The following is a 22,754-nucleotide window of genomic DNA, read 5'->3' on the forward strand; positions in this document are numbered from 1 at the left end:
ATAAAGAACTTTGAGACAGTATAAAGTCTTCATTTCAAATGCATTGTAATACTGGCACATGTGTTACTTTTCAAGGCCATGTTGATATAAAACGTAATCAAAGCTTTGCTGTTGATGCCAATAAATAAATAGATAATGTCAACATGATCTGGAAGTACAGTGTTATTTGTTACTGGGCTACATAGCTGTTTGCTGATCCTCAGTTTTTCTGAGAACACTGAGCCCTTTTCCTTTCTTGTCATCCGACTCTGTTAAAAATAAAAAAAAAGATGAAGCATGGAATGTACAAAGGATCACTTGTACAAAGCGTGGGGCTCATAATAAAGTGCTGGAACAAGATATATTTCCATCTTTACCCCAGTGGTGTGCAGTGATTTCCTCTTGAAATCCTCTCAGACCTAATCCTCCCTCCTTTCCCCCTTTCCTGAGCTCAAAGCTGAATGTGCTACGTGTCACAGTGACACGATTTAAAGCAAAGAATGAGAGGAACTGGACATGTAGGGTGAGATTTAGATCCCTAAAGATGCAGATATGTCCTTAGCAGGATTTTCAAAGTGCCTAAGCATGGTGTAAGCGCCTTACATGCTTAGGAATTTTGGAAAATCCCCTAAGGTGCCTATCTGCATCTTTAGCATCTAAAGGCTTTCCAAAGTCTCACCACTGCTCTGGCATCATATTTAGCAGTCTCCTGTTTTTCCCCTGATATTCTCACGCTTCTCTGTTTATAGAGAGAAATGTGGGAGAAAAAGAGAAGGTCTAGGAGGTGACATTTTCTAAAATACTCTGCTGGGTGTTTGTAAAATCCACGCTCATCCATAGTGATGGCACAACCCAGAGTTTCCAAATGATGTCTGCCAAGGGCCTGAACTGACACATTTACCCACAGTTATTTATGAATAATAAAGGAAAGGTATACAAATTGAATTACTGAGGAACATCTGCCCTAAAATGAATGAAATATCTGTTTTATAGAGTTTAGGCTTGAAATGGTGAGTTCAGAAAGTTTAAAACATCTGTTGAAAATAAGTCAGCCTCTCCTCTTGGGAAAGATATTTCAGCAATAATAATATATATTTCATATAATAATATTTCAGCAATGGAAATATATTCATCACACATTTATCTCTCCCTGTTTAAAGGGAGTTTACCATAATTGTTGTGCTCACCAGAAATACAGAGCACTTTTCTCCTGGCTAATCTTTAGTGTTCCACTCAGTATCTCAATATATGGACACACTCATTACACACGATTTTCCTTCTAAAACATTAAAAAATAAAAATTTTTCGCTTTCCTATTTGACTACAACTCATCCACCCCACGACTGATGCTGCTGATTGCCCCTCTTACAGATTTCAGTGTTTATTGGGAGAAGCAAGAGAAGTTTTCTCTTCTGATCTGACACTAAAGGCTCCTTCATGCTGTCCCTGAGCTCCACATGAAACCCACCTGGCACCCATCCCATCCCTATCCGCTTTCCAGTTTTACTGCAGGAGGTTTGGACAGAAAATTAATTGGCTTTAAAGCAGCTAAATCTGATCAGCAAAGCTCAGCTGGTAACTACGTTTTCTTTTAAGCTTCTCCCCTCCTCGTTTAAGCTCCAGCCTATAAATTAACAAGCACGTCTAAGATGACAGATCAGTAACAGAATATAAATGGATTTTTTTTTTTAAAATCTGGAAGCATCTTAGATGAAGTTCCGACCCTCTTGGAGTCAAGGGCATCTTGACACTGAGCCTTTGCATTTCTGAGCTTGCTGTGAATTTCTTCACAGGCTGGAAAGTGTAAGTGATGAAAACCCCAGTTCCTCTCATTGCTCTTCTGTTATCTAAAAGCTAAAAATGGGAAATAACAGATAATGCAGAGAGTTTAGATAATCAGTGAATTTCCTGAGAAAAGGCTAATTTTGACTGTTTACTTAAAATGAAACCGCCTTTTAGGATAAATGTGGGTCAGAATAGAACAAGACCAAATCTAGTAAGGATTAGAGGTGTTTAAGGCTCAGGACATTCTGTCCAGAACTAATCAAAATTCAGTTTTGCTAACAGCAGAAGGTTTGACCTTTGAATTGTCTTTGAAGGTGGCACTGGAAAAGAACAGAATGGGCACTTTACATCATGAGGGGAACAGACAGAAAAAAAAAGGAGGGCAAAGATTTAGGCTCAGTCAGCCTAAATAGCCTGAAAAAGCCTAAGAAATTTATTAACTATGACATGGATAATATTTTTTTTTTAAAAAAAAAAAAATCCTTAATGAGAATATTTGGCTTAATATGGAAAAATTACCAGTGGGTACGGCTTGGGACAAGGTCATTGACACCATTGTGTATGATGGTATAGAAAATAAGAGCAATCAGCAAGTAGGGGCAAACAAATTATTTAAAAAGTCAATGAATATTATTTTTCTTCTTCATAGATCAGCCTATGTAGTATTGTATAGTGATCTGCTTCCAGCTTTGTTTATTCCACATTATCCCAAATTATTTAGAAAAAGGACTTGAGAGGATATAACCTATTTTTTTTAAAGAGCAGCAAACTAGAAGTCATAAATGCATCAATAACATACATGAAAAATTCACTGTAATCTCAAGAAGATGAATGGCTGAGTGGAAATCAAGATTACCAGAAACCAGAACTATTAAAGAGCTGTGAAAAGATGATCCATGGGAAAAGACTGAAGCAGTTGGGTTAGTTGAGAGAAAGCACAACTCAAGGGAGGGCATAATAAGAGAGGAGTTCTAGAAATGCTGGAAGGAAGAAATCAGCTTAATTGGCAGCAGTTTTTGGATGAGAATTAATCCGTGTGCGGAGCGGGCTCGCTGCAGTGCTGTGCCCGCTGCCCTGCTCCCTCTCCAGGCACAGCGCAGCTTTTAAGAGCTGCTTAGTGACCCGAAATCGATGTTTTCAGCACCATTGCAGAGCGCTGGCAGCTCGCTGCTGCCATTCCGAAGGGAAGGGTGTGTCCTCTGTCCAGCTCTGCTGGGAACAGCACGGCCCATCCTGCTGGGTTTTGGGGGTGGAATCTGCCGAGGCAACCAGTATTCCCGAAACCCCGCCATCCATTAAGGCGCAAAACTCCTCCTCAGGTTTTGAATCAAAACTATTCTTCACCCCAAGTATTTTCTGGGAGGCGAACACGGAGGTGACGGGGATTTCTGGCTGCTGTGATGGCAGATCCACATCCTGTTCTCGCTCATCTTGCCGTGGCTGGAGCGCATTCCGCAGGTTGGGGCAGCTCACCTGGGCCAGGTGAGCGCTGGGGACCGGCCGGAGCCGCCCCGGGCGCGGAGCGCGGAGCGCAGCGCGGGCAGGACGGGCCGGGAGCTGCTGCGGGCACGGCTCTTATTGTGAAAGGATGATGAGAGGCAGCGCTCACCTCTGCCGACCATCGCTGCTGCCTCCTCTGCTCGCTGCCCTGGCACCGCTACCTCCGCCCGGCCGCGCCGAGCCGATGCCTTCTGCCCGCCGCAATATGTTCGCCAAAATCCTTTTGTCCGCCGCCAGCCTCCTGCTCGCTCACCTGCTGCATTTCCTCTGCTCTTTGATGCAGTTCATTCCAGGTAAAACGCGTTAAAAACGATCCCTTTCATCCCGTCCCCTCGGAAAGGGGCTGCTGCCGCTGACACGGGTCGGGAGAACAATTCCTATTGTCGGGAATTCGCAACGATCTGGAGTCTTTGTTAGATGGCAGAAAGCGTTGTTTGTTGAATGGATAAACGGGAGAGGCAAGGATTACAGCAGATACAGATGGTCTAGAGCTGGAAAAGCAGCACTCGGCTGATTCTCTGTGCGAGGGAGCCAGCTGGAAGTGGGCAGGGAGAGGATTCTTTGGAGCCGCATCGGTGCCGAGGCTTTAACCCGAACATGCAAGTGGTGAACTGCCCCAAAGGATTTTGCATCACAGCCTGACTCTGCGCTTTGTGCCATCATTGCACAGCTTCAGCTGCTTTTTGTTAGGGTTTTTTCGTTTCTTTGTTTTGTTTTATTTGTTTGCCTGTTTTCAGAAATTAGGAGCCAATAAAAATCATGGCAAACCGCACGGGAATTTCAGCTTTTTGATGGTAGTGGTGCTTTTGTGCCCTTTAAATTCAGAGCACTGCTTCCGAGGTATCCAAAGAGCTGAAAAAATCTCAAATCTGCCTTGTTGTGCCACCAGAAAACCCCAAAGTGTAGACTCTGTTTCTGCTGGGGAATCAACAGCTATTTCCTATTCTGGAGTTCACTGTCACCTTTCTCCTTTCCTCCCTTTGAGCTTTCCCCTGCTCTTTCTCTCCATTTATTTCTTTTCTCTGTGTTTTCTGTCGTTTCTTTCCTGTTTTCCTGTGCTCCCCTGGCTGTTAGCGAGGAATTGGGTGCCTGAGCCCCTGGCCATGGGGAACCAAGCGGCTGCATGGAACAAGGAGCCCAGCACGGGCACTTCCCGGCACTCCCAAGGCAAGTTCTGCCCTTTCCCTTCGGAAATCCCTCTGGGATCTCAGGGCTCCAAGCCCGGGGAAGGCTGGAGTCCAGAGGGCACAAATCCACAGCTCTGGTTTGGGCTGGGGGTCGGGGGAATCTGCTTTGCTTCCGTGTTGTGCCAGTCTGTGTTTTATAGGGAACAAAACGCAGCCTGTGCCAGAGGATTATTCCCAGTTTGAATGATCCTCAGGGAAGACAGAATTATTGCCCCACTCTCCCTCCTTAAAGAATATAATGAACACTGTATTTGCTAAATTTTGCCTTTAATTCTGGATGTCCTTCTGAGTCAAAAAATTAGACTGAGCGTGGAGAGGTGGTTCCTGAGCCTTGGGTTTGAACCTGCAGGTTAAAATCAAAATGGCTTTGCCCTGTCCCATGTGATCCCAGTGTTAGAAAATGACTCCCATGGTTCTGCCACCCACCATTAAGGATTTCACGTCCCACCCACTGGTGTTGAAGTGCAGTTTAATGTCTGATTCATGGAGACTGCACCCACATCAGCCTTCTCTTTAAGAGCCTGGTCCTTCATCCCACCATTTCTGGATATAAACAATCAACAAATAATCAATGCTGGGCTGTCAGTTTGTGCTGGGCAGTGAAATCATGGCACGCTGTGCAGGGAAACAGGAGCTGAACAAAGGGATGACTCTACAGTGATTGCCTGCTGCATTAGAAAAGATCGGAGCAAAGTTCCAGCTCCGTGTTTGGCACTGCCTCTGCTCGGGTATGACACAGACCTTAAGGCTGTGTTTAAAAGTCTGAGGTAGGATGGAAACCACGGTGGAGAAATGAGGCTTCTGAGAGGGCAGGTTGTGATCTTGTGCTGATTTCCAGGTGTTCAAGCACACACAGAGAGCCCCAGTGGGACTGTATGGCTTTAAGTGTGGATTCGAGTTCTCCCATCTTGGAGTGTGGCCAGAACAGAAGGAGCAATGTCATTTACATATCATTTAACATTAAAAACCAGTCTGTCTTCTGCCTTCATCAGAAAGCGATTGGTCCCTTCTTGGGGAGCTGGATGTTACAACATTTTAATTTATGACTGAGCTTTCCCCTGAAGGTGAAACGCCTTTTTTGGAATTGCTCAGGAGCAGTGTTGAGGTGGAGTTTTCTACATTCCATGTTCTCCGTGCATTCAAAGTGCAGTTAACAGTTATTACTCAGATCTGTTTTTGTTTAATAGGGAAGATATGTAGGATTCTTTATTTTTTTTCTTCTTGCATGCCTTCCCTCCCCCTAGCTATTGAGAATTGTGTGCAATGACTTGTCTTGTTTCTGGAAGCTTCTGTTCTGGCTCACCTTAGTGTTGGGATTTGTTCCCATTTTGTGCTCATTTCTGCCTGCCAGGATCTTCAGCTCATTTGTGTGATGAAAAAAAATAATCCATTCCCTTGCTGTGCTTCTTTCTCCCTCTCTGGCCTGGGTTTGAGGCATTCCCTTAAATATTCTGGTTGTTTATAGTCCATTCTATTGAAACTCCACTTCGTAGGAGATGCCTTGGAATGAATTCTAAGGAGATGAATTCTAACTAGATCAGATTTCACGGATTACTGAGATGATCACGTGCATGGTTATCACAGGACAAGGAAAATAAAAAGAACTTGGCTTACTTAGCTTAGGAAGTGATATCATTCTTCACCCTAAATACAACACGAGGATGAGAAAACTACCAAAACCACACACCAGAGCTGCCAGAAAAACAAGAATAATGCCCTTTGGTAAATGAAAGCATTTTCCTGATCATCTGGACAAGGAACAGTTACCCAAAGAGGGAATAAATGCCTGTAGACATAATAATTTTTAAGACAGAGTTCTCATATATAAGAATTTCCGGGACAGCAGTTGGGAGGGGTGGATTCAGAAGGTCTTTCCCAGCCCTGGTCAGGCTGTTTTGTGGAATCTTTCCAAAATTTCCATTTACAGTGCTCTCCAGGAAGTTTCAATGTAGTGCCCATCCTGAGTCATGCCAGCTTTGTTTCTGCTTGGGTGCAAAATATCTCCTTACAGATGTGTTCCTCTCATTCTTTAATGCATATTTTGCACCTTTGCAAACCCAATCTGCATTTCTGCGAACCCTTCAGAGATCTAGAGGAGGATTTGAGGATTGGCAGATTGGAGAATCACACTGGAATTTTGCATTTTACCCTCCTGCAATCCTAATGTCCAACCTGTGGGTGTTTTTGTGTGGAGAAACAAACTCAGAAGAGTTCTGCCTGCCAGCTCAGCTCTTTTGCAGATATTCTGGCTGAAGCAGCAGATTTCCTCTGGAGATGCTGAGCAAAGGGTTTCAGAGGAGGGAAATTGGGCAGCAGCTACACTTGGGCACTTGGATTAAAGGATGTAGGCCAGAAGCAGCGGTGCTGAGGGACAAAAAATCAGAGTGAATTCAGTAACAGCCTGGACTCCACTCAGTGTGTGGTGCCTGCACCAGCCCTGGGTGATGGAGTTCTGGCTGCCACGTGCCCTTTTTGAGCAGAATTTCACTCCCAGCTCAGTGCTCAGCAGCTCCAGGCTGGTTCCACACTCCGTGGGCTCGGGAGAGCAGCAGAGCGGCTGCACTGAGGGCAGCATGGGCAGGTGCCAGCCTGGGCAGGGAGGCACCCCCGGGTAAATCCACCTCTGCAGCTAAATGGATTGCTAAAACAATCCTTGTGTTGATGAGGCTTTGCAAACCAGGCTATGGGAGCCAAACACTGGCATCACCAGGAGCTCACAGCATTCCAATCACTGCGCGCTCTCCTGGAGCTTTTGTTCTCCACCCAGGACTGGGAATGGGGTTATGGCAGCCAAACTGGAGACTCCATCACAAATCATCCTTCTCTGCTTTTTTCCCTGCCAAATAAAACCTGTAGATGGACTTTGGCTCAGTTTCATTTGTGTTCTTCCATTTTTTTTTAGGATCACAGTTTGTGGTTTTTTTCTTTTCTCATTTATGAAATTAAATCTAAATATAAATGTCTTTGATTAAAAGAAAAGTTATCATCTTTTTCTACCATCCTGTATTCTGTTACCTCCTTTGGGCTGCAGAACTGGTGTCTCTTGTGGATTAACTAAAGCAGAGTGAAATCCACAGGATTTTCAGCTCCCTGTGTGTGTACCTTGTGTTTTGTGGCTTTACCTTGAGTATCCACCACAACTTGGCTGCTTGCAGATGCTGAATGCTCTTCTCCCTGGCAGCCAGTCTCAAGATCCAGCATTTGTCACTTTATTCCAGTGGAAAATCTCAATTCCCTGCTTTTTGGTCTCCGTGCTCTCTTTGCAGGTTTTAAGAATTACCTTCCCAGCCCAGCCAAGGAGCAAATCCTCTGCCACAGACCCAGGGGGCTGCAATGCATCTCCCCCTTAGTGCAGAACGTGGAGGAGACCCCTGAGCCCATCCCAGCCAAGATCAAAGGACACATTCCCAAGTGGATTAATGGAAACCTGCTGAGGAATGGCCCTGGCAAGTTCGAGTTTGGCAATGACAAGTAAGTCTCCATTAAATTAATTTTTAAATGGTTCTGGCCCGATCTCTGCTTAAGCCTGAAGGGGAAACCCTCCCTCATCGCTATTTAGAGCACCTTTTAGTTTCTTTTTACGTAAGGGAAGGAAGAAATATTGATGTCACTCTTTTGAGAGCAGTTTCCCCCTCCTTTGGGAGCTCCCATTTCCTGCAAGAGGAGATGAAGGGTGAAGTCACCCAGGCTGAGTCAGGGGGGCTCTCACCCCCTCACCGTGGTGGGATGGGGAGTAAAACATCCCCAGCTTTGGTCCTCTATCCTGAACAAAAACCCATCCCAGAGCACTCTGACATCCAGGGCAGGAATTTGGAGAGTTGGTTGCACCAAATGGTGTGAGCTGCTTTAGAAGCAAATCCACCTAGTTTTAAAAATAATCTATTAAAATATTCCCAGGAGTCACTTAGTCCCTGTGGCTTGGAATGTGCCATTCTAGTAACTGAAAATTCAGCTGATGGCAGCAACTGGCCAAAGCTGATCTCACATTCCCAGAGTTAGAGCATCAGGTGTCCTGGGAGTCTCACAAATTCCTGGGTTTGGAGGCAGTAACATCCTGCAAGAAGCTGACAGCTCGAGGCCTCTGGGTGTGCAGTAATAATTGATATTTTGTTGTACAGAACAGCACAAACTCTATTTCCCGTGCAGGAGTGGCTGTGTAGATTATTTCCCAAAAAACCTTACACAGAGCATTTTCAGACATCACATCCCACAGCTGCAAATACTCTTGTTTTGGTTTGGTTTTTGTTTGATTCAGGTGTTTTCCCAAACAATTCCTGGTTAACAGTTCAGGGGATCTGGGAATCAGCTTTTACAAACATCAATAAACCTAACAGAGCATCGTATAACGCCCAACTCTCCTTAATCTCCTTTTTTCCTCTCTCCTGGAAGGTTTAACCACTGGTTTGATGGCATGGCCCTGCTGCACCAGTTCCAGCTGGCCCATGGCAGGGTGACCTACAGGAGCAGGTTCCTGCAGAGCAGCTCCTACCTGAGGAACAGCCGGCACAGCCGCATCGTGGCCTCCGAGTTCGGCACCTTGGCCATGCCAGACCCGTGCAAGAGCATCTTCGGCCGCTTCCTGTCCCGCTTTGAGCCGCCACGTAAGAGTGGTTTCAGTAAAGAAATGCAAAGTGTTGTGAGATTTTTCTTGGAGGAACTTGTGGTTAGGTGGAAAGGGAGATGTGAGGAAGTATGACAGACTTTCTGTGAGCCTGTGTTTTTCTTAGAATATGACCCAAACGCCAAAATTATGCAAATTGGTGTCAGCCTCAGCGGGGGCAGGCAGAGTTTAATGTTTTAATGCCACCTCAGCTTGCTCAATCCTGGATCTTTTTTGCAAATTTCCCAAAGAAAGTTCTCCCCTAGAGAAAAACCTGTGCAGGGCTGATAATGAGCATTACACCCTGATGTTCTACCTGAGACACAGCTTTGTCCTTGAAACGCCTTGCCTTGCTAAGCTTGTAGGGTAAGTGGGCTAATCCCTCCCTTCCTGGACTAAGGGGCAGGAGATTATTGAGTAGGGTGAGGGATGGTGCTGCACAGGAATGGAAGTTCCAGTACCTTTAGGATTCTGTGTACGTCAGGGAAGAAAGAGGCTTAAATGCAAGCAAAGGCCCCAAGTTCACAGCTCGAGTGACCATCCTCTGTTCCTCCTCTCCCCTCCTGCCATGGCATCTGTCCTTTCCCGAGGTGCTCACACCTTCACTCGTGGTGACATCCCCCAAATCCCCACCCCAGCTCCCTCTAGACATTCCAGACCTATCCACATGCCCCATCTGCCTTTGCCCAGCTCCAGCAGTGATCTCCATCCCTGTCCTTGTCCCTGTAACCCAGCTTCACCCGCACAGTTTCCCTTTGTAGATTAGCGAGATATTTCCAATCAATCACGCAGGGATTAATGTCACTGCAAATGGGTTTATTTGTTTAAACACGTCTAACTTGCCATAATGTGACATGAGCTGCACAGAGCTGTGCACAACTCCGGGATTTCTGTTTCAGAGCCCAGCGACAACGCCAATGTGAACTATGTGCTGTACAAAGGAGATTATTACGTCAGCAGTGAGAATATCTTCATGCACAAGGTGGATCCAGAGACTCTGGAAACGAAGGAAAAGGTGTGGGCAGGTGGGCTAAGGGAGCTGGGCTACAGATGGTGCAGAGCCACACCTTGCTGGATCAAGGGAGTTCCAATTCCAAAGGAATTTGTCTGGACCAGCAGCATCTCTCCTTTGAGTCCCTAACAGCCTGTGCAGCAGCAAGGCAGCTCTCAGGGATGGAGCTGCAGTCACTGCCCAGCTGGGAACAGCTATCAATTCTCCTCTGATCATTTCTCCTCTGCTCTCCCTGCTTGCCTGGGCTTGTCTGCACCTCTCAGCAGAGCAGGAGACAACTTTTTCCTGTGTGCAAGAAAAAGTGAACAGTGCTGGTCTCACATCTGCCTTTTCCCCGGTGCTTTGCTTTCATATCAATTCCCCTTATCTGCTTTTTACACCTCAAGCTTTGCACACTCCAAAGCTGCCCTTGATCAAAGCCTCTGTTGCAAAGGGGTGGTTCAGCTGCCACTTGATTTTCTCCCCCCTGCTAGGAAATGACCAAAACATCAGAGAAGTTTTCCCCTGTGTCCTGTGCATCCTCTCCCAGGAGCGTGGCTGGATGTGACAGGACATCAGCTATGTCTGCCTGCACCCTTAGAGGGGGTTTGGGCTGGACAAAGGGATTCTGCCCTTCCTAAATCAGTATTTACTGCTGGGTCTGTTTGACAGCCAAAAACACCAGCTCAGAGCATCCCTCAGGCCTTGAGGGAGCCCTCTCTGCAGGATCAGCAGAGTCCTGAATAAATTGAATGCAAAGCCACTGAGGTGTCCTCAGTGATTTGCCAGCTGATCTGTCTGTAAACCAGAATTCAGTCACTGAAAAGAAACATGGGGATTTTTAGGTTCAGGTCTATTAAATCAACTTGTCATCAAATGAAATTAAATCCCCTCATGCTATTTTTATTTAGGTGCAGACTGGTATTTTTTTGGCTGAGTGAAGAAATGGTAGGGCTGGTTTCACATTTAAACTCTGCAGCTGGAGATGCCTTAACAGGACCTGGTTTTCTGAGCTTCCAGTGACAAAGCTCTTGGTGATTTTTTTGGGGCAGTTTCTGTCTCTTCACACATCTGCCCGTGCTTATTATGGGTAACATTCCCACTGTGTCAGCACTGGTACCATAAGGAACATCTGTCTCTTCCAAGGAATGTCTGCTGCTCTTAGTCCTGCGTTACTGACAGAGAAATATCCTTATTTTCAAAGATTTCAGGAAGACTGCAGGCAGAATGAAGGTTGGAGTTCAGACCCCACATTATTAATAACCAATAAAATCTGCTCTTCTTCCTCAGATTTCCACAAAACCAACCCTTTGGAAAGTTCTGCACTGACTGAAAATCTTTGGCATTTGCAGGTGGACTGGAGCAAGTTTATTGCAGTGAATGGGGCCACAGCTCATCCCCACTACGAGTCTGATGGGACAACCTACAACATGGGCAATTCCTACGGGAAGCACGGTAAGGTGGGCATGCCCAGGCTGGATTTTTGGCCAGAATACCTCCTGGTGCAGCTTCAAGGAGCAGCTGTTGAAGAAACTCCCAAAAAGACCTGGGAATTGCTGTTTCAGAGTCAAAATGTCGATGTCAGTCTGTCCCATAAAACTGGCTCCTCTCAGGATTTAGTTTGCTTCTGACTTCGGCCTGAATATCCAGCAAATTCTCCTCTTCCTCTCCCAAGCTTTGCTGGAAAACAGGAGAATGATTTTTAAAGTCCCATCCACTTTTGAAGCCTCACCTGAAGAAATGTAACCTGAAGAAATTAGTCACATGATTTTCACTTCCAATAATTGGCTTTTGATGAGCACCATAAGGGTTTTTGCAGGAGAGAAGATAGAATTTATTCTGGTCACCTGGCTATCTTATGGCCAAGCTGAATTTTATGGGATATTTTTCTTGTTCTCAGAGCTCTGAGCATCTTGAAAGGATCCTGTTCCACATGGCTGCTCAGAGCTGTCTCTGTCAGCTGTGTGAAATCCTTCTTTCCCAGAAGATCTGAAAACAGCCACTGCCCTTTACTGCAGTCCCTCAGGCCAGCTCCACATTTTCCCAGTTTTGGCCATTTTTCATTCTTGCTGCTTTCATTTCCTTTTGACCTCAGCAAAGTCTGGCTCTTGCCTTTTACATGCCTTTTACAGCTGGACACACCAAACTCTAGATTATTATTATTATTATTCCAAAGCCCCATCCTTTCCTGCTCATATGCTGAAGCTCATTAAATGAGCATCACCAAGGCTCAAAGTTTTCATTTCCTGTGAGCTTGGTTTTCATCCTGCCCCTTTTATTGTAGGAGAGCACTGCAGGCAGAGCTGGCTTTCTCCCAGGCTGAGAAGATCCTTGGGCTTCCTCTCAAGCTTCCTGGTTTTTTGTTTTTCTTTCGGTAGATAAATCCTCTGTAGAATGTTTTACTGCCTGTTGGGTTTCTGCTCAGTTTAGGAGAGGTGATTCCAAATGTTCCTGGGGGGACAGGAAGGAGCAGAACCTGAGTTTGGTTTGAACACCTTTTCCCCTCTCCAGGATCCAGCTACAACATCATCAGGATCCCCCCACAGGAGTCAGGCCACGGGGACACGTTGGAGGGAGCCAAGGTGCTGTGCTCCATCCCTCCCATGGACAGGGCAAAGCCATCCTACTACCACAGCTTCGGTGAGATCCCGCCCCAAACTCAGGGAATTTGGGGATGCACAAGGGGCTGTCCGGTTCTCTCTGCCCTTGAGGTGTTTTCTCTCCTCATATTTGGGTGATATTCCTTCCTTCTCTCCTCAGGGATGACGGAGAACTACATCATTTTCATCGAGCAGCCCCTCAGGCTGAACCTCTTGAAGATCATCACCTCCAAGCTCCGTGGGAAAGCCATTTTTGATGGGATAAGCTGGGAGCCTCAGCACAACACCTACTTCCACGTGGTGAACAAGCACACTGGGGAGGTGAGGGGGTTTTTGGCCCCTGCAGCAGCTAATCTGGAACTTTAGATCCCAAAAGTGCTATGTAGCAGCCATGGGGAGTTTAAGATCAATCCAGAAGTTACTGCAATAAAGACTGCAAAGCAGGAGTGTAGATCTGTTAAAAATGGGATTTTTTCATGCATTTTCCTCTCCATTCATTCATTTCTTCACCAGCCCTAAAAGGACAGGCAGAAAGAAGCAGTTTGGAGTTCACAAGACTTCAGCACAGGGACTGAGATGCAGGTCCCAGGTACCACAGGGCATAAAAAGGTCAGAACCTGGGAAATACTCACAGCAAGAGGCTGCTTGATATTTTGGGTTTTCTTCTTCCCACTTTGCTCCTTACTGGCTTAAAGCAGCTCTTTTGTGGGGACACAGGGCCTGAAGGCAAAGTCCAAGGGATGAGAGGGATTGAAATAGAGCGGGGAGAGAGGAGGAAGCTCTGTGAGGTGAGGCTGGAGCTCTGCAGAGGAAGCTCTGTGAGGTGAGGCTGGAGCTCTGCAGAGGAGCTGCAGCTGTCCCATGGTCCCTGCAGGTGCTGCCAGGGCAGTGGTGCTCCAAGCCCTTCGTGACCTTCCACCAAATCAACGCCTTTGAGGAGCGGGGCTGCGTGGTGCTGGACCTGTGCTGCCAGGACGAGGGCACCAGCCTGGCTCTGTACACGCTGCAGAACCTGAGGAGGAGCGGGGAAGGGCTGGACCAGGTGAGATCCCTGCCTTTGCTCCCCCAGCATCTGCTGCAGGAGTTGCTTTTCTGCAGCAAAGCTCAGGTTGGTATTCGTTGGTTCTCAATGGAGAACATAAACAAGTCAAAAAAACCTGAAATGTTCATCTCTTGATTCTTTCTCTCCTTTCAAATCTCTCTCCATGGAGCATGCCCTTGAAACTCTTCAAGCTCTGTGTGTCACACAGAGCTCCATAGCCTGGCAGAATTTATTTCTGGTTTAAAATCTTGGTTCCAATGACATTCATTTTCCTTATCCTTGTGTAATATAATTTTCCCCCAAGAAATTATGCAAAATAAGTTGTAGCATGATTTCTAAGTGGAAAAAGAAAAAAAGAACCATGTTCTTCAAGGCATTACTTCAGAAAAGGAGGTTTTTATGAAAATCTCAGAAACACAAATACCACAGAAACCCCTACACTGTTCCCCACGGTCACCTCACAGCGACACATTCAAATAAATCATTTATTGTGCCCAGCTCTGTGAAAAGCCCCTTTTCAGGCCGTGTGAGGGGCATTATTTTGCATAGGTCACGCATGGGAAAAGTGGGGGTGCTTTCAGTTTCTGGCCCTGCAGATGTGTTTGTTGGAAGCCCAGCGTGCTGGGGAGGCTGCTGCATGTCCAGACAGGGCTCAACTTCCCCTGTCTGAGTCCTGAGCTGTCTGGAAGCGGCTCAGCTCCGGCCTGAAAGGAGCACAGATGTCTCCCATCGGGTTCTGCTTTCTTTTGGCAATTTTTTGGAGGCTTTTATCAAGCATTTTTTGAACATACTCAAACACCACGGAGTGTTAATCCCAGCTTTTTTTATTTTGTCCTTTCACTGAGCACAACCCAGGTGGAATTTGATGTGGCTGAGGGTGCCCTGGTGTCAACGCTGGGTTTGTGTTTCCAGCACCCACATTCTTCAAGTGACAAGTGGCATCACTTCACCCCTCACACACAGAGGAGTCATTTCAGAACAGAATCTCAAACTTCACAAGGCAACAAAAGCCTCAGGAGTGTCTGGGCATGGCTTGTCTCCTTTCCCCAAATTTGCTTGCTCACTAATCCTGGCAGAGTATTTTGTCTGGCAGAGTTCCTCAGCTAGGCTATGAACCAGAAAAGTTTTGAAAACCTGGTTTCAGGATTAACACATGTGATTCAAATGAAGTTTCACAACAGAACTGGTGAGTTGCAGGTTGAAGTAACTGAAAGACACCAAAATAGGGTTTTTATCTATTTTATTTATATGGGAATATGATGGGTTATAAACTTGGCTTGAGCAGAGCTTTAGTGGCAGTGGTGGAATTCTCTCTCTCAAGGTGCTGAGTGTTTGCCACACTGGGGGCTGCACTTTGCTCCCCAGGTAAATCCATCATCATTCCCTGGACTTCCAGCCATGAATCCACGTGGACCTGAGTGTGGAAGAGGGAATCCTGCAGGGTAACTGAAGGCACAGTGCTCTCCTGCTCCACAGAGTGATGTAAAGCAACACAAACCTGTTCTAACTAAATAAAACATAGTGTGCTGTCTGTCCCACTGCTGGGTTAGGAGATAATGGGCTGATTTGCATACCCAACAGCATTAATTACTGTGAGGGCAGTGCTGACCCTTTTAATTCTTGTGGTTTTGGTTTTTGCTGTAAATTACTGGAACGTGCAGGGAACTTCTTCTTTCCATTACGTGCTTTACCTTACCAGAACTCGGTCAAACACATAAGGAAAAGAAAAAGAATTCAGGGGTGTCTAAAACTTCAGAATTGTCCCCCAGAAGTGCATTTAGGCTGAAGTGTGTGTCCTCTGCCCATCACCATCATGTTCTGTCTCTGTGGCAGGTTTATGCCTCCGTTCCCAGAGCTTTCCCTCGCCGCTTTGTTCTCCCTCTGGACGTGGATTCAGAGACACCTGTGGGGAAAAACCTCAACCCACTGCCTTACAGCCAGGCAAAGGCTGTGAAAGGTGCAGATGGCAAGGTGTGTATCAAACCACAAATGCATTTATGAGCAGCTCCTGCCCTGTGCCTCAGAGCTTTAACCACTTTCGCTGGTGCAGTGGCTGGTGGGATCAGCTCTCCTGTCCTATCCGAGCTGAACCAGCCCTGCTGTCATTTCTGCACGTTTCTCCCAGGTCTGGTGCACACATGAAAATCTGCACCCCGAGGGCTTTGAGAAAGTTGGGGGCCTGGAGTTCCCCCAGATCAATTACACTCGCTGCAACGGCAGGAGGTACCGATACTTCTACGGGTGTGGATTCGGGCACTTGGTTGGAGATTCCTTGATCAAGGTTGATGTGGAGACCAAGAATTTCAAGGTGAGGTGAAGGCAGCTCATTGAGCCCTTCCACTGAACTGGGTTTGCAGGTGTGTCATTTACTGGGGGCTTTAGGGCTTTGCCCAGATGGGTCTGGGATGAGATTCCCAATTTCATCCCTCACCTGGCACTTTATGGACATGGCACAGTCACCAAACAGGAGAGGATGGAATCACACTCCTGGAATGAAAAATAACAATAAATAATTAAAATGTTGAACTTTGAAGTTTCTTGGAGCACAGAGTATTTCCAGGTGCCTTTGTGGGGAGCACTTGTAACTCTGCTCACTGTAGTAGACAAGTATTAATGAACTGAAACTCATCCATATGTCCCTGAAACTCATCCATATGTTCCTGTCCTTGCTAGATTTGGCAGGAGGAGGGATCCTACCCGTCAGAGCCTGTGTTTGTGCCAGTGCCTAATGCCACGGCAGAGGACAGCGGGGTCATCTTGTCTGTGGTGGTCTCCCCCACTGAGGTAACTTGCTGGCAGCAGTTTGTCCAAGTCACACAGCATTAATTCACTTTCTAAACCTCAAAAGCGAGTTTGAGGCTTGCTGGGAGGTCGTTCCTTGCCCCCCAGAGTGCCTGGCTGTGTCATGGCCAAGCACAGGCAGTGCAGGCTGGAGCTTTCCTCAGAATTGGTGTTTCCTGATGGATCCTGTGGCTCTCAGTGCTCCTGCCCTGCGGGTTTGGTGCTTTGTGTGCAAACACAGTGGAAAAGGGCTCAGCCTGGACACTCACTCTGCCTTTCTCCTGCAGAACCAAAGTGCTTTCCTGCTCGTGCTGGATGCAGAGACCTTCCAGGAACTGGGGCGAGCAGAAGTCGAGGTGCCAATGCCTTACGGGTTCCACGGCATCTTCACTGCCCACTGAGGAGCTCCTGGGCACCTCCTGGGACTCAGAGCCCAGCCAGGCTCAGAAAAAACCTCTGCTGCTTTCACCTCCCACCTTCCCATCACATCTGGGACGAAGGAACTGCTTTTTCTCCACCATAACCTGTATTCCTAACAAAATACAGCCGAGGAAGGCAGAAGCCCCTTTGCTCCCACAGCCCACTGCTTTATCTCCATTTTTTTTACTATCTTGCTAGACCAGCCATAGCAGCAGCTCACAAAGGATGCCAGGTTGAGTCTTTCAAGGGAGGAAATGGGAGCTGAAGTGATCAAGCCCTTCCTTTGGCAGCAGTGTGCTCTGAGGGGAGGAGAACATCGACGCTCGGGGCTGCGACTTTGGCTGAAATCCGTAAAGCAGAAGAGAGGAATAAAACCCAACAGGTGACAGATGGGCCCAGTGGAGGGGAGGAAATCCCCCCTGCATTAAGGTTGCCTTCGCTGGACTCCAGAGGGTAGATGCAGACACTCACAGAAGCTGTGCTTGTGTTTTTTTCTGTCCCATAGCAGTGCCCTCAAATAAAACCTTGGGAAGTTTTTTCCTTTCTTTCCCTGCCCTCACAAAGTCTTGTAGATGTGGGGGACAGATCTCCAGAGCAGGATACAGCTCTGCTGGCTGACTCTTCCTGCCTTCCTCCCAGTTCAAGCAGTAGGAAACACCAGTAGGAGACCCAGGGAGCTGCAGAGTGGCCTTGGTGTCCTCTGGGGTTAAGCAGAGCATTACAAACCCCAGCCCCTGGTGACACCCAGGCTTCTCCAGCTGCTGAATTCTGTGTAGGTGGGTGGAAAGTGAAGACCTCTTTTCATTGTGAGAAGCCTGAAGGGTTATTTGAATAATTTCACCCTTGAGGCTTTACCTCCTCTGACCTTCCTTCACCTTCCCTACAGGTGTTGGGAAAGGAAGAAGGATTTTAGCTCAGGGCTGCTGCTCTGGGGGAGGCAGAGGAGGCTCAGCCAGAGCTGGTGGAAGCCACTAGATGGCAAACAGCTCCCGTTCCTGCTGTTCCAGCCCTGCCCTGCAGCCTCCTTCCTCTCTGCTGCCTCCGGGTCATTGTCACATCCCCGCAATGTCCCCCCTGTCCCCAGCCAGGCCGCACCCGCAGGACGGGCTCCAGAACGATGCTAAGAAATGTTTAATGGGCCTCAGGCACCATTGGTTCTCTTTTAATTTTTTTTTTAATTTTATTTATTTATTCTCGTTGAGGTGGGAAACGAAAAGGGGTGAGAGGCTCAGGTGCGACCTTGCGGGAATTCCAGCCGGGCCGTGCTGTGTCCCCAAAAATGCCGTGTTTAAAGCTCTGCTTCCCCAGCACACAGCCCCTGCCTGGGCTGGGCACACGGGCTGTGCTCCCCCAGCTCAGCAGCTGCTCTGGAGCCTGCTCCTCTCCCAGAGATCCGAGCCTTGGAGATTTCCCACCCTGACAACCGGACAGATTCCGCAGGAATTCCCAGCAATTAAGGGAATGTACATTCAAACCCTTGCAGCGCTGAGAAATCCAGGTTCTCCCCGTTCTCCCAAAGCTTCCCGACAAACACCACACTAAGGATTCCTCTGCTTGAACTCCCTGAATGTTATTACCGGGGTGCATTCCTTCAGCTCTGTCCACAACCATCCCGAGGGGGATTGGAGCATCCCGGGGCTGAACACGGGGGGATTGGAGTATCCCGGATCGAACACGGGGGGATTGGAGCATCCCGGGGCTGAACACGGGGGGATTGGAGCATCCCGGGGCTGAACACGGGGGGATTGGAGCATCCCGGATCGAACACGGGGGGATTGGAGCATCCCGGATCGAACACGGGGGGATTGGAGCATCCCGGGACCAAACACGGGGGGATTGGAGCATCCCGGGGCTGAACACGGGGGGATTGGAGCATCCCGGGGCTGAACACGGGGGGATTGGAGCATCCTCGAGTCCGACACCGGCACGGAGGGATCGGAGCGACCCCGGATCCGACATCGGCATCGAGGGATTGGAGCATCCCCGCATCCAACAGCGGCAAGGAGGGGCCGGAGCATCCCCGGGGCTCGGCGGGCGGATCCCGCGGGCTGGAGCCGCCCCGGGGCCGGGATGAGGCCGGGCTGGAGCCGCCCCGGGGCCGGGCTGGAGCCGCCCCGCCGTGTCCCCGCCGTGTCCCCGCCGTGTCCCCGCCGTGTCCCCGCCGTGTCCCCGCGATGTCGCCGCGCTCCGCCCGCCTGGCGCGGCTGTCGCGCTCCGTCACCTTCAGCGCCTGCCACCGCCTGCACAGGTGAGCGGCCCCGCACAGGTGAGCGGCCCCGCACAGGTGAGCGGCCCCGCACGGGTGAGCCCCGCCGGGAGGAGGCTCCGAGCCCGCAGCCGCTTCCCGGTTCTCTCCCTGGCTCTGCCCCTTCCCGCAGCTCCATCCGCCAGTGCCCGGCTGCAGTTCCGCCTTTTCACTGAGCCGGTGGCGCTTTCGCTTTGGAAACATCGCCCTGTGCCTCTCGATCTGCCGGGTTTTCTCCCAAAATTGATATATTCCTAAAGGGTGCCTTGATCTGGAACTGCCTCCGAGGAGGGTTTAGGCTCGGTGTCCTCCCTCGGGCTAGGAGCGATAGGACAAGGGGAAACAGCCCCGAGCTGTGCCAGAGGAGGTTCAGGCTGGACATCAGGAGGAATTTCTCCATGGAAAGGGTGGTCAGGACTTGCAAGGGGCTGCCCACAGAGTCCCCATCCCTGGAGGTGCCCAAGGAACTCCTGCATGTGGCATTCAGTGCTCTGGGTTGGACTCCATCATCTCATAGTTCCTTTCCAGACTCAGAGATCCTGGGATTCTGTGATGTTCCCAAAATGTGCCTTGACCCAAAACAGAGCAGGCCCCTGGATTGCTTCAAAGGGAAGATTCAGAGGGAATTCCTCTTCTTGGAGAGGCTCCCTAAGCTTTGTTAATTAATAATAAACCCAAACGTGCTGCTTGCTCCAGGCCTAAGCGATTTTGGGCCCAGATGTTGAACATTTATCCAGCAGTGGTGTCAGGCAGATGCTGTGAAACAGACACAAAACCACAGCAAGAGAAGATTCACTGCTGTCAACAACATCTTGTCATGGACCAAGCACTCCTCCTTGTTTGTGCCTCCTGAGCTGGTGGTTTAAATGTGGGAGAGGGAATAGATGGAGAGCTGGGGAGCAGAGCTGAGCGAATGTGTGAACATCTGGAGCAGATCCTGACGTGCCATGCCTGCCTTTCCCACAGCAAATCCCTGAGTGATGAGGAGAACCTGAAGCTGTTTGGGAAGTGCAACAATCCAAATGGCCACGGGCACAACTACAAAGGTGGGAAGCTGATTTCCATCCTTGCTCAGGGAGGGACGCTGCCCTCAGGGTGGGGATAACCCCCAGGAGGGTCGGGCCACTCATTCTCAGCAGCCTGAGACAGCATTTAGTGGCTGGGTTTGTGTTTTTATTAAGAATTAGGAGGAAATTTCAGCAGCAGGGGGTTGAACCATAGCATGGGTTTGCCATCTATTCAGCTGAATAGATAATAAATATTTATCTTCAAATGCCGCTTCTTGAATCAAATCTGCTTGTTTACACTCTGCAGAATCATTGTGATTGGAATGGAGATTTTTTCTAAGCAAAAGCCATGCAAATTAAACAGCCTGTAAACATTATTTGAATGGGGTTTTTTTCACAAGTTTTCCCATTTCTACACCCCGAGCACACAGAATTAGATCTCTCCAGTTCCTGGAGTGGCTCCCTGTGTTGTTGGCACCCTGAAAGCTCTGCTGAGGAGCTGCTTTTTCAGGGAGGACAGGCTTATCTCCACCTGCCTGGGGCACCAGGCCTTGGGGAAGGATTTTTGTGCCTCTGAGTCGTTTTTTTTGTGGAGCATCCCCTCATTTTATAAAACCAGTGCCACTCCTGAGTGCACAGTGTGGGTGAGCAGGGAATGGGCAGTGTGTCCCCAGCAGCAGCAGGTTTGGTTTTGGCTTCATGGGCATCACAGTGACCTGATCTTTTCTCTTTCGTTCCAGTTGTAGTCACTGTGCGAGGAGAGGTGAGTGCAGCCAGCTTCTTTTTCCTGTTCCTCAATGTGACAGAATTCCCCCAGTTCTGGCTCCATGCCTGCATTTCCCAGAGTATTTTGGAAACCTCTGTGCACATCACTAGAAAAGAAGGTTTGCTGTGGTCATTGTCCTGTTCACAACAAGGATTTGCAGTTTAATGCTGTTTTCATGCTTTTATCATCAGGTTTGAAGACTTCCAGTGAGTTGTGACTCCCTGGTGTCAGCTTTTAGGAGAGAGTGGAACCTCTGGAATTGTTTCCAGGCTGTATCAAGCCCTTGGGAACACCACAGGAGTGGAGTTGGAACCCTCTGACAGTGGAAAGATATTTTCCTTGTGGCTCAGATGAGCTGAGCACAGATATTCCTGTCTGATTTGTGTTGCCAGGCCACCGATCTCCCTTGTGCTTCCCCTGCAGATTGACCCAGTCTCAGGGATGGTGATGAACCTGACAGACCTGAAGGAATTCATGCAGGTAAAAATAGCCCAGTTTTCCTTCTAATCCCCTGGGAGAGCTGATTAGAGCTCAGCAATTTGTCTGGTACCAGCATGGGGACGTGGTGAGCTGATGAGGGCAGGACATAAAAAAGAAATTAAGGAATAATTGAAGACTTAAATGCCTTAGCTCTGTTATGTGAGGCAGTGCCACGTCTCCAACTGGGAATTTCACAGCTGGATTTGGGGGTCTTTCCCTTTCCCATCCCAGGCCAGACAGGGACAGGGTTGTCACCGTCCTCTCTCTGCAGGAAGCGATCATGGAGCCGCTCGACCACAAAAACCTGGACAAGGATGTGCCCTACTTCTCCGAGGTGGTGAGGTGGGTGATGGGGGCTCCTGGGCTGTTGGAACAGTCTCCAGAGCCTGATCCCACCTGGGAACCAGCAGCCTTCACCTGTGTGCTGCCCACACCTGTGGCCAGCCCTGCTGCCCCTCCTCACATCAGCCTGGCCAGAGGGACCTGTCCCCTCCAGCCCATTCCACCCCATCCGCTGGCAGTGCCACCAGCCCTGCTCAATTCAGGTGGCATCAGCTGCCCTTCAGCATCCCCCCAGCCCATCCTGGCTGCAGCTGCCCCAAATATTGGTGTCATTTCTGCCATTTCAGCCAGTTCTGACCCTGCTGTTCCCCCTCAGCACCACGGAGAACGTGGCCGTGTTCATCTGGGACAACCTCCAGAAGCTCCTGCCCCAGGGAATCCTTTACAAGGTGGAGGTGCAGGAGACAGAGCAGAACGTCGTCGTTTACAAGGGAGAAGAAACAATTGTGAAGTGAAATCAGCCTCAGCTCAGCTGCTCAGGAGAAATGCTCCATCATCAGCCCCGTGGATTCCTCCAGCCCTGCTCAGCATTTCCTGCAGCCAGCCCTGGGTTCTCTTACATCAGGACAAGTGCAGATGTTTCACAAGGACCCTCGTGGGCAGCAATTTTCCCGTCTGGTTTCTCAAAATGTGTTGGTTTCTCTGCTTTTCCTCAAGACCTTCCTGTTTTGCCCAGCTGAGCCACCCAGCTGATGTGAAATTTAGAATTGTGCCGTGGTAAATAAAGCAGCTTTGGAGAGAGGAGGTGGCCTGGCAAAATCACAAAATTCTTTGATTTCTCTCTAATTAAATATTGATTTATGATATTAAATAACGTGAGCTTTGGTGTTGCTTTGCTTCTTGATCAAGCAGAGAAGCATTTTTGAGAGTGGGAACTACTTTATCTCTTGTTTTGCTTATCAGTTTATTTCCTGTGCTGCTGGCACGTTTCTTCCTGTGGCCAGCAGATGTTTCTCTGGGTGTGGGACTGGTGTAGTGGACAATAAAAAAAGCACTTCTGATCCAAACTGGAGAGCCAAAAGGAGCAGG

At 48.5% G+C, this 22,754-nt stretch overlaps 2 protein-coding genes across 3 annotated transcripts; both read left to right on the top strand.

Annotated features, from left to right (window-relative positions):
- The first annotated feature begins 2,546 nt into the window (after positions 1-2,546).
- BCO2 (beta-carotene oxygenase 2) lies at positions 2,547-17,431 on the top strand. 2 transcript variants are annotated; one of them, XM_058856836.1, is made up of 13 exons: positions 2,547-3,557; positions 4,339-4,431; positions 7,718-7,922; positions 8,841-9,052; positions 9,951-10,066; positions 11,395-11,497; positions 12,554-12,682; positions 12,803-12,963; positions 13,517-13,684; positions 15,518-15,655; positions 15,810-15,992; positions 16,358-16,468; positions 16,753-17,431. In XM_058856836.1, the coding sequence occupies exons 1-13, from the start codon at positions 3,353-3,355 to the stop codon at positions 16,864-16,866; spliced, it is 1,938 nt and encodes a 645-aa protein (XP_058712819.1). In that variant the 5' UTR covers positions 2,547-3,352; the 3' UTR covers positions 16,867-17,431. The 2 variants fall into 2 exon arrangements, with proteins under 2 accessions (XP_058712819.1, XP_058712820.1); XM_058856837.1 differs by lacking the exon at positions 4,339-4,431 and having other exon boundaries at positions 2,584-3,557.
- A 1,427-nt stretch (positions 17,432-18,858) lies between these two features.
- On the top strand, positions 18,859-22,526 carry PTS (6-pyruvoyltetrahydropterin synthase). Its single transcript, XM_058857188.1, has 6 exons — positions 18,859-19,133; positions 20,097-20,176; positions 20,878-20,900; positions 21,327-21,383; positions 21,655-21,725; positions 22,042-22,526. Exons 1-6 carry the CDS (start codon positions 19,060-19,062, stop codon positions 22,178-22,180), a joined length of 444 nt encoding a protein of 147 aa, XP_058713171.1. The 5' UTR covers positions 18,859-19,059; the 3' UTR covers positions 22,181-22,526.
- The last annotated feature ends 228 nt before the right edge of the window (positions 22,527-22,754 follow it).

This window comes from Poecile atricapillus, chromosome 25, assembly GCF_030490865.1.
Source record: "Poecile atricapillus isolate bPoeAtr1 chromosome 25, bPoeAtr1.hap1, whole genome shotgun sequence".
Classification (NCBI taxonomy): domain Eukaryota; kingdom Metazoa; phylum Chordata; class Aves; order Passeriformes; family Paridae; genus Poecile; species Poecile atricapillus.

Excerpts from the sequence above, each read along its gene's own strand:
- BCO2 (XM_058856836.1), top strand. The coding sequence starts at position 3,353 with ATGATGAGAGGCAGCGCTCACCTCTGCCGACCATCGCTGCTGCCTCCT. Across the intron at positions 12,683-12,802 it reads ATCCTACTACCACAGCTTCG|GGATGACGGAGAACTACATC; the intron begins GTGAGATCCCGC and ends TTCTCTCCTCAG. Across the intron at positions 12,964-13,516 it reads TGAACAAGCACACTGGGGAG|GTGCTGCCAGGGCAGTGGTG; the intron begins GTGAGGGGGTTT and ends TGGTCCCTGCAG.
- PTS (XM_058857188.1), top strand. The coding sequence starts at position 19,060 with ATGTCGCCGCGCTCCGCCCGCCTGGCGCGGCTGTCGCGCTCCGTCACC. Across the intron at positions 19,134-20,096 it reads GCCTGCCACCGCCTGCACAG|CAAATCCCTGAGTGATGAGG; the intron begins GTGAGCGGCCCC and ends CCTTTCCCACAG. Across the intron at positions 20,901-21,326 it reads TAGTCACTGTGCGAGGAGAG|ATTGACCCAGTCTCAGGGAT; the intron begins GTGAGTGCAGCC and ends CTTCCCCTGCAG.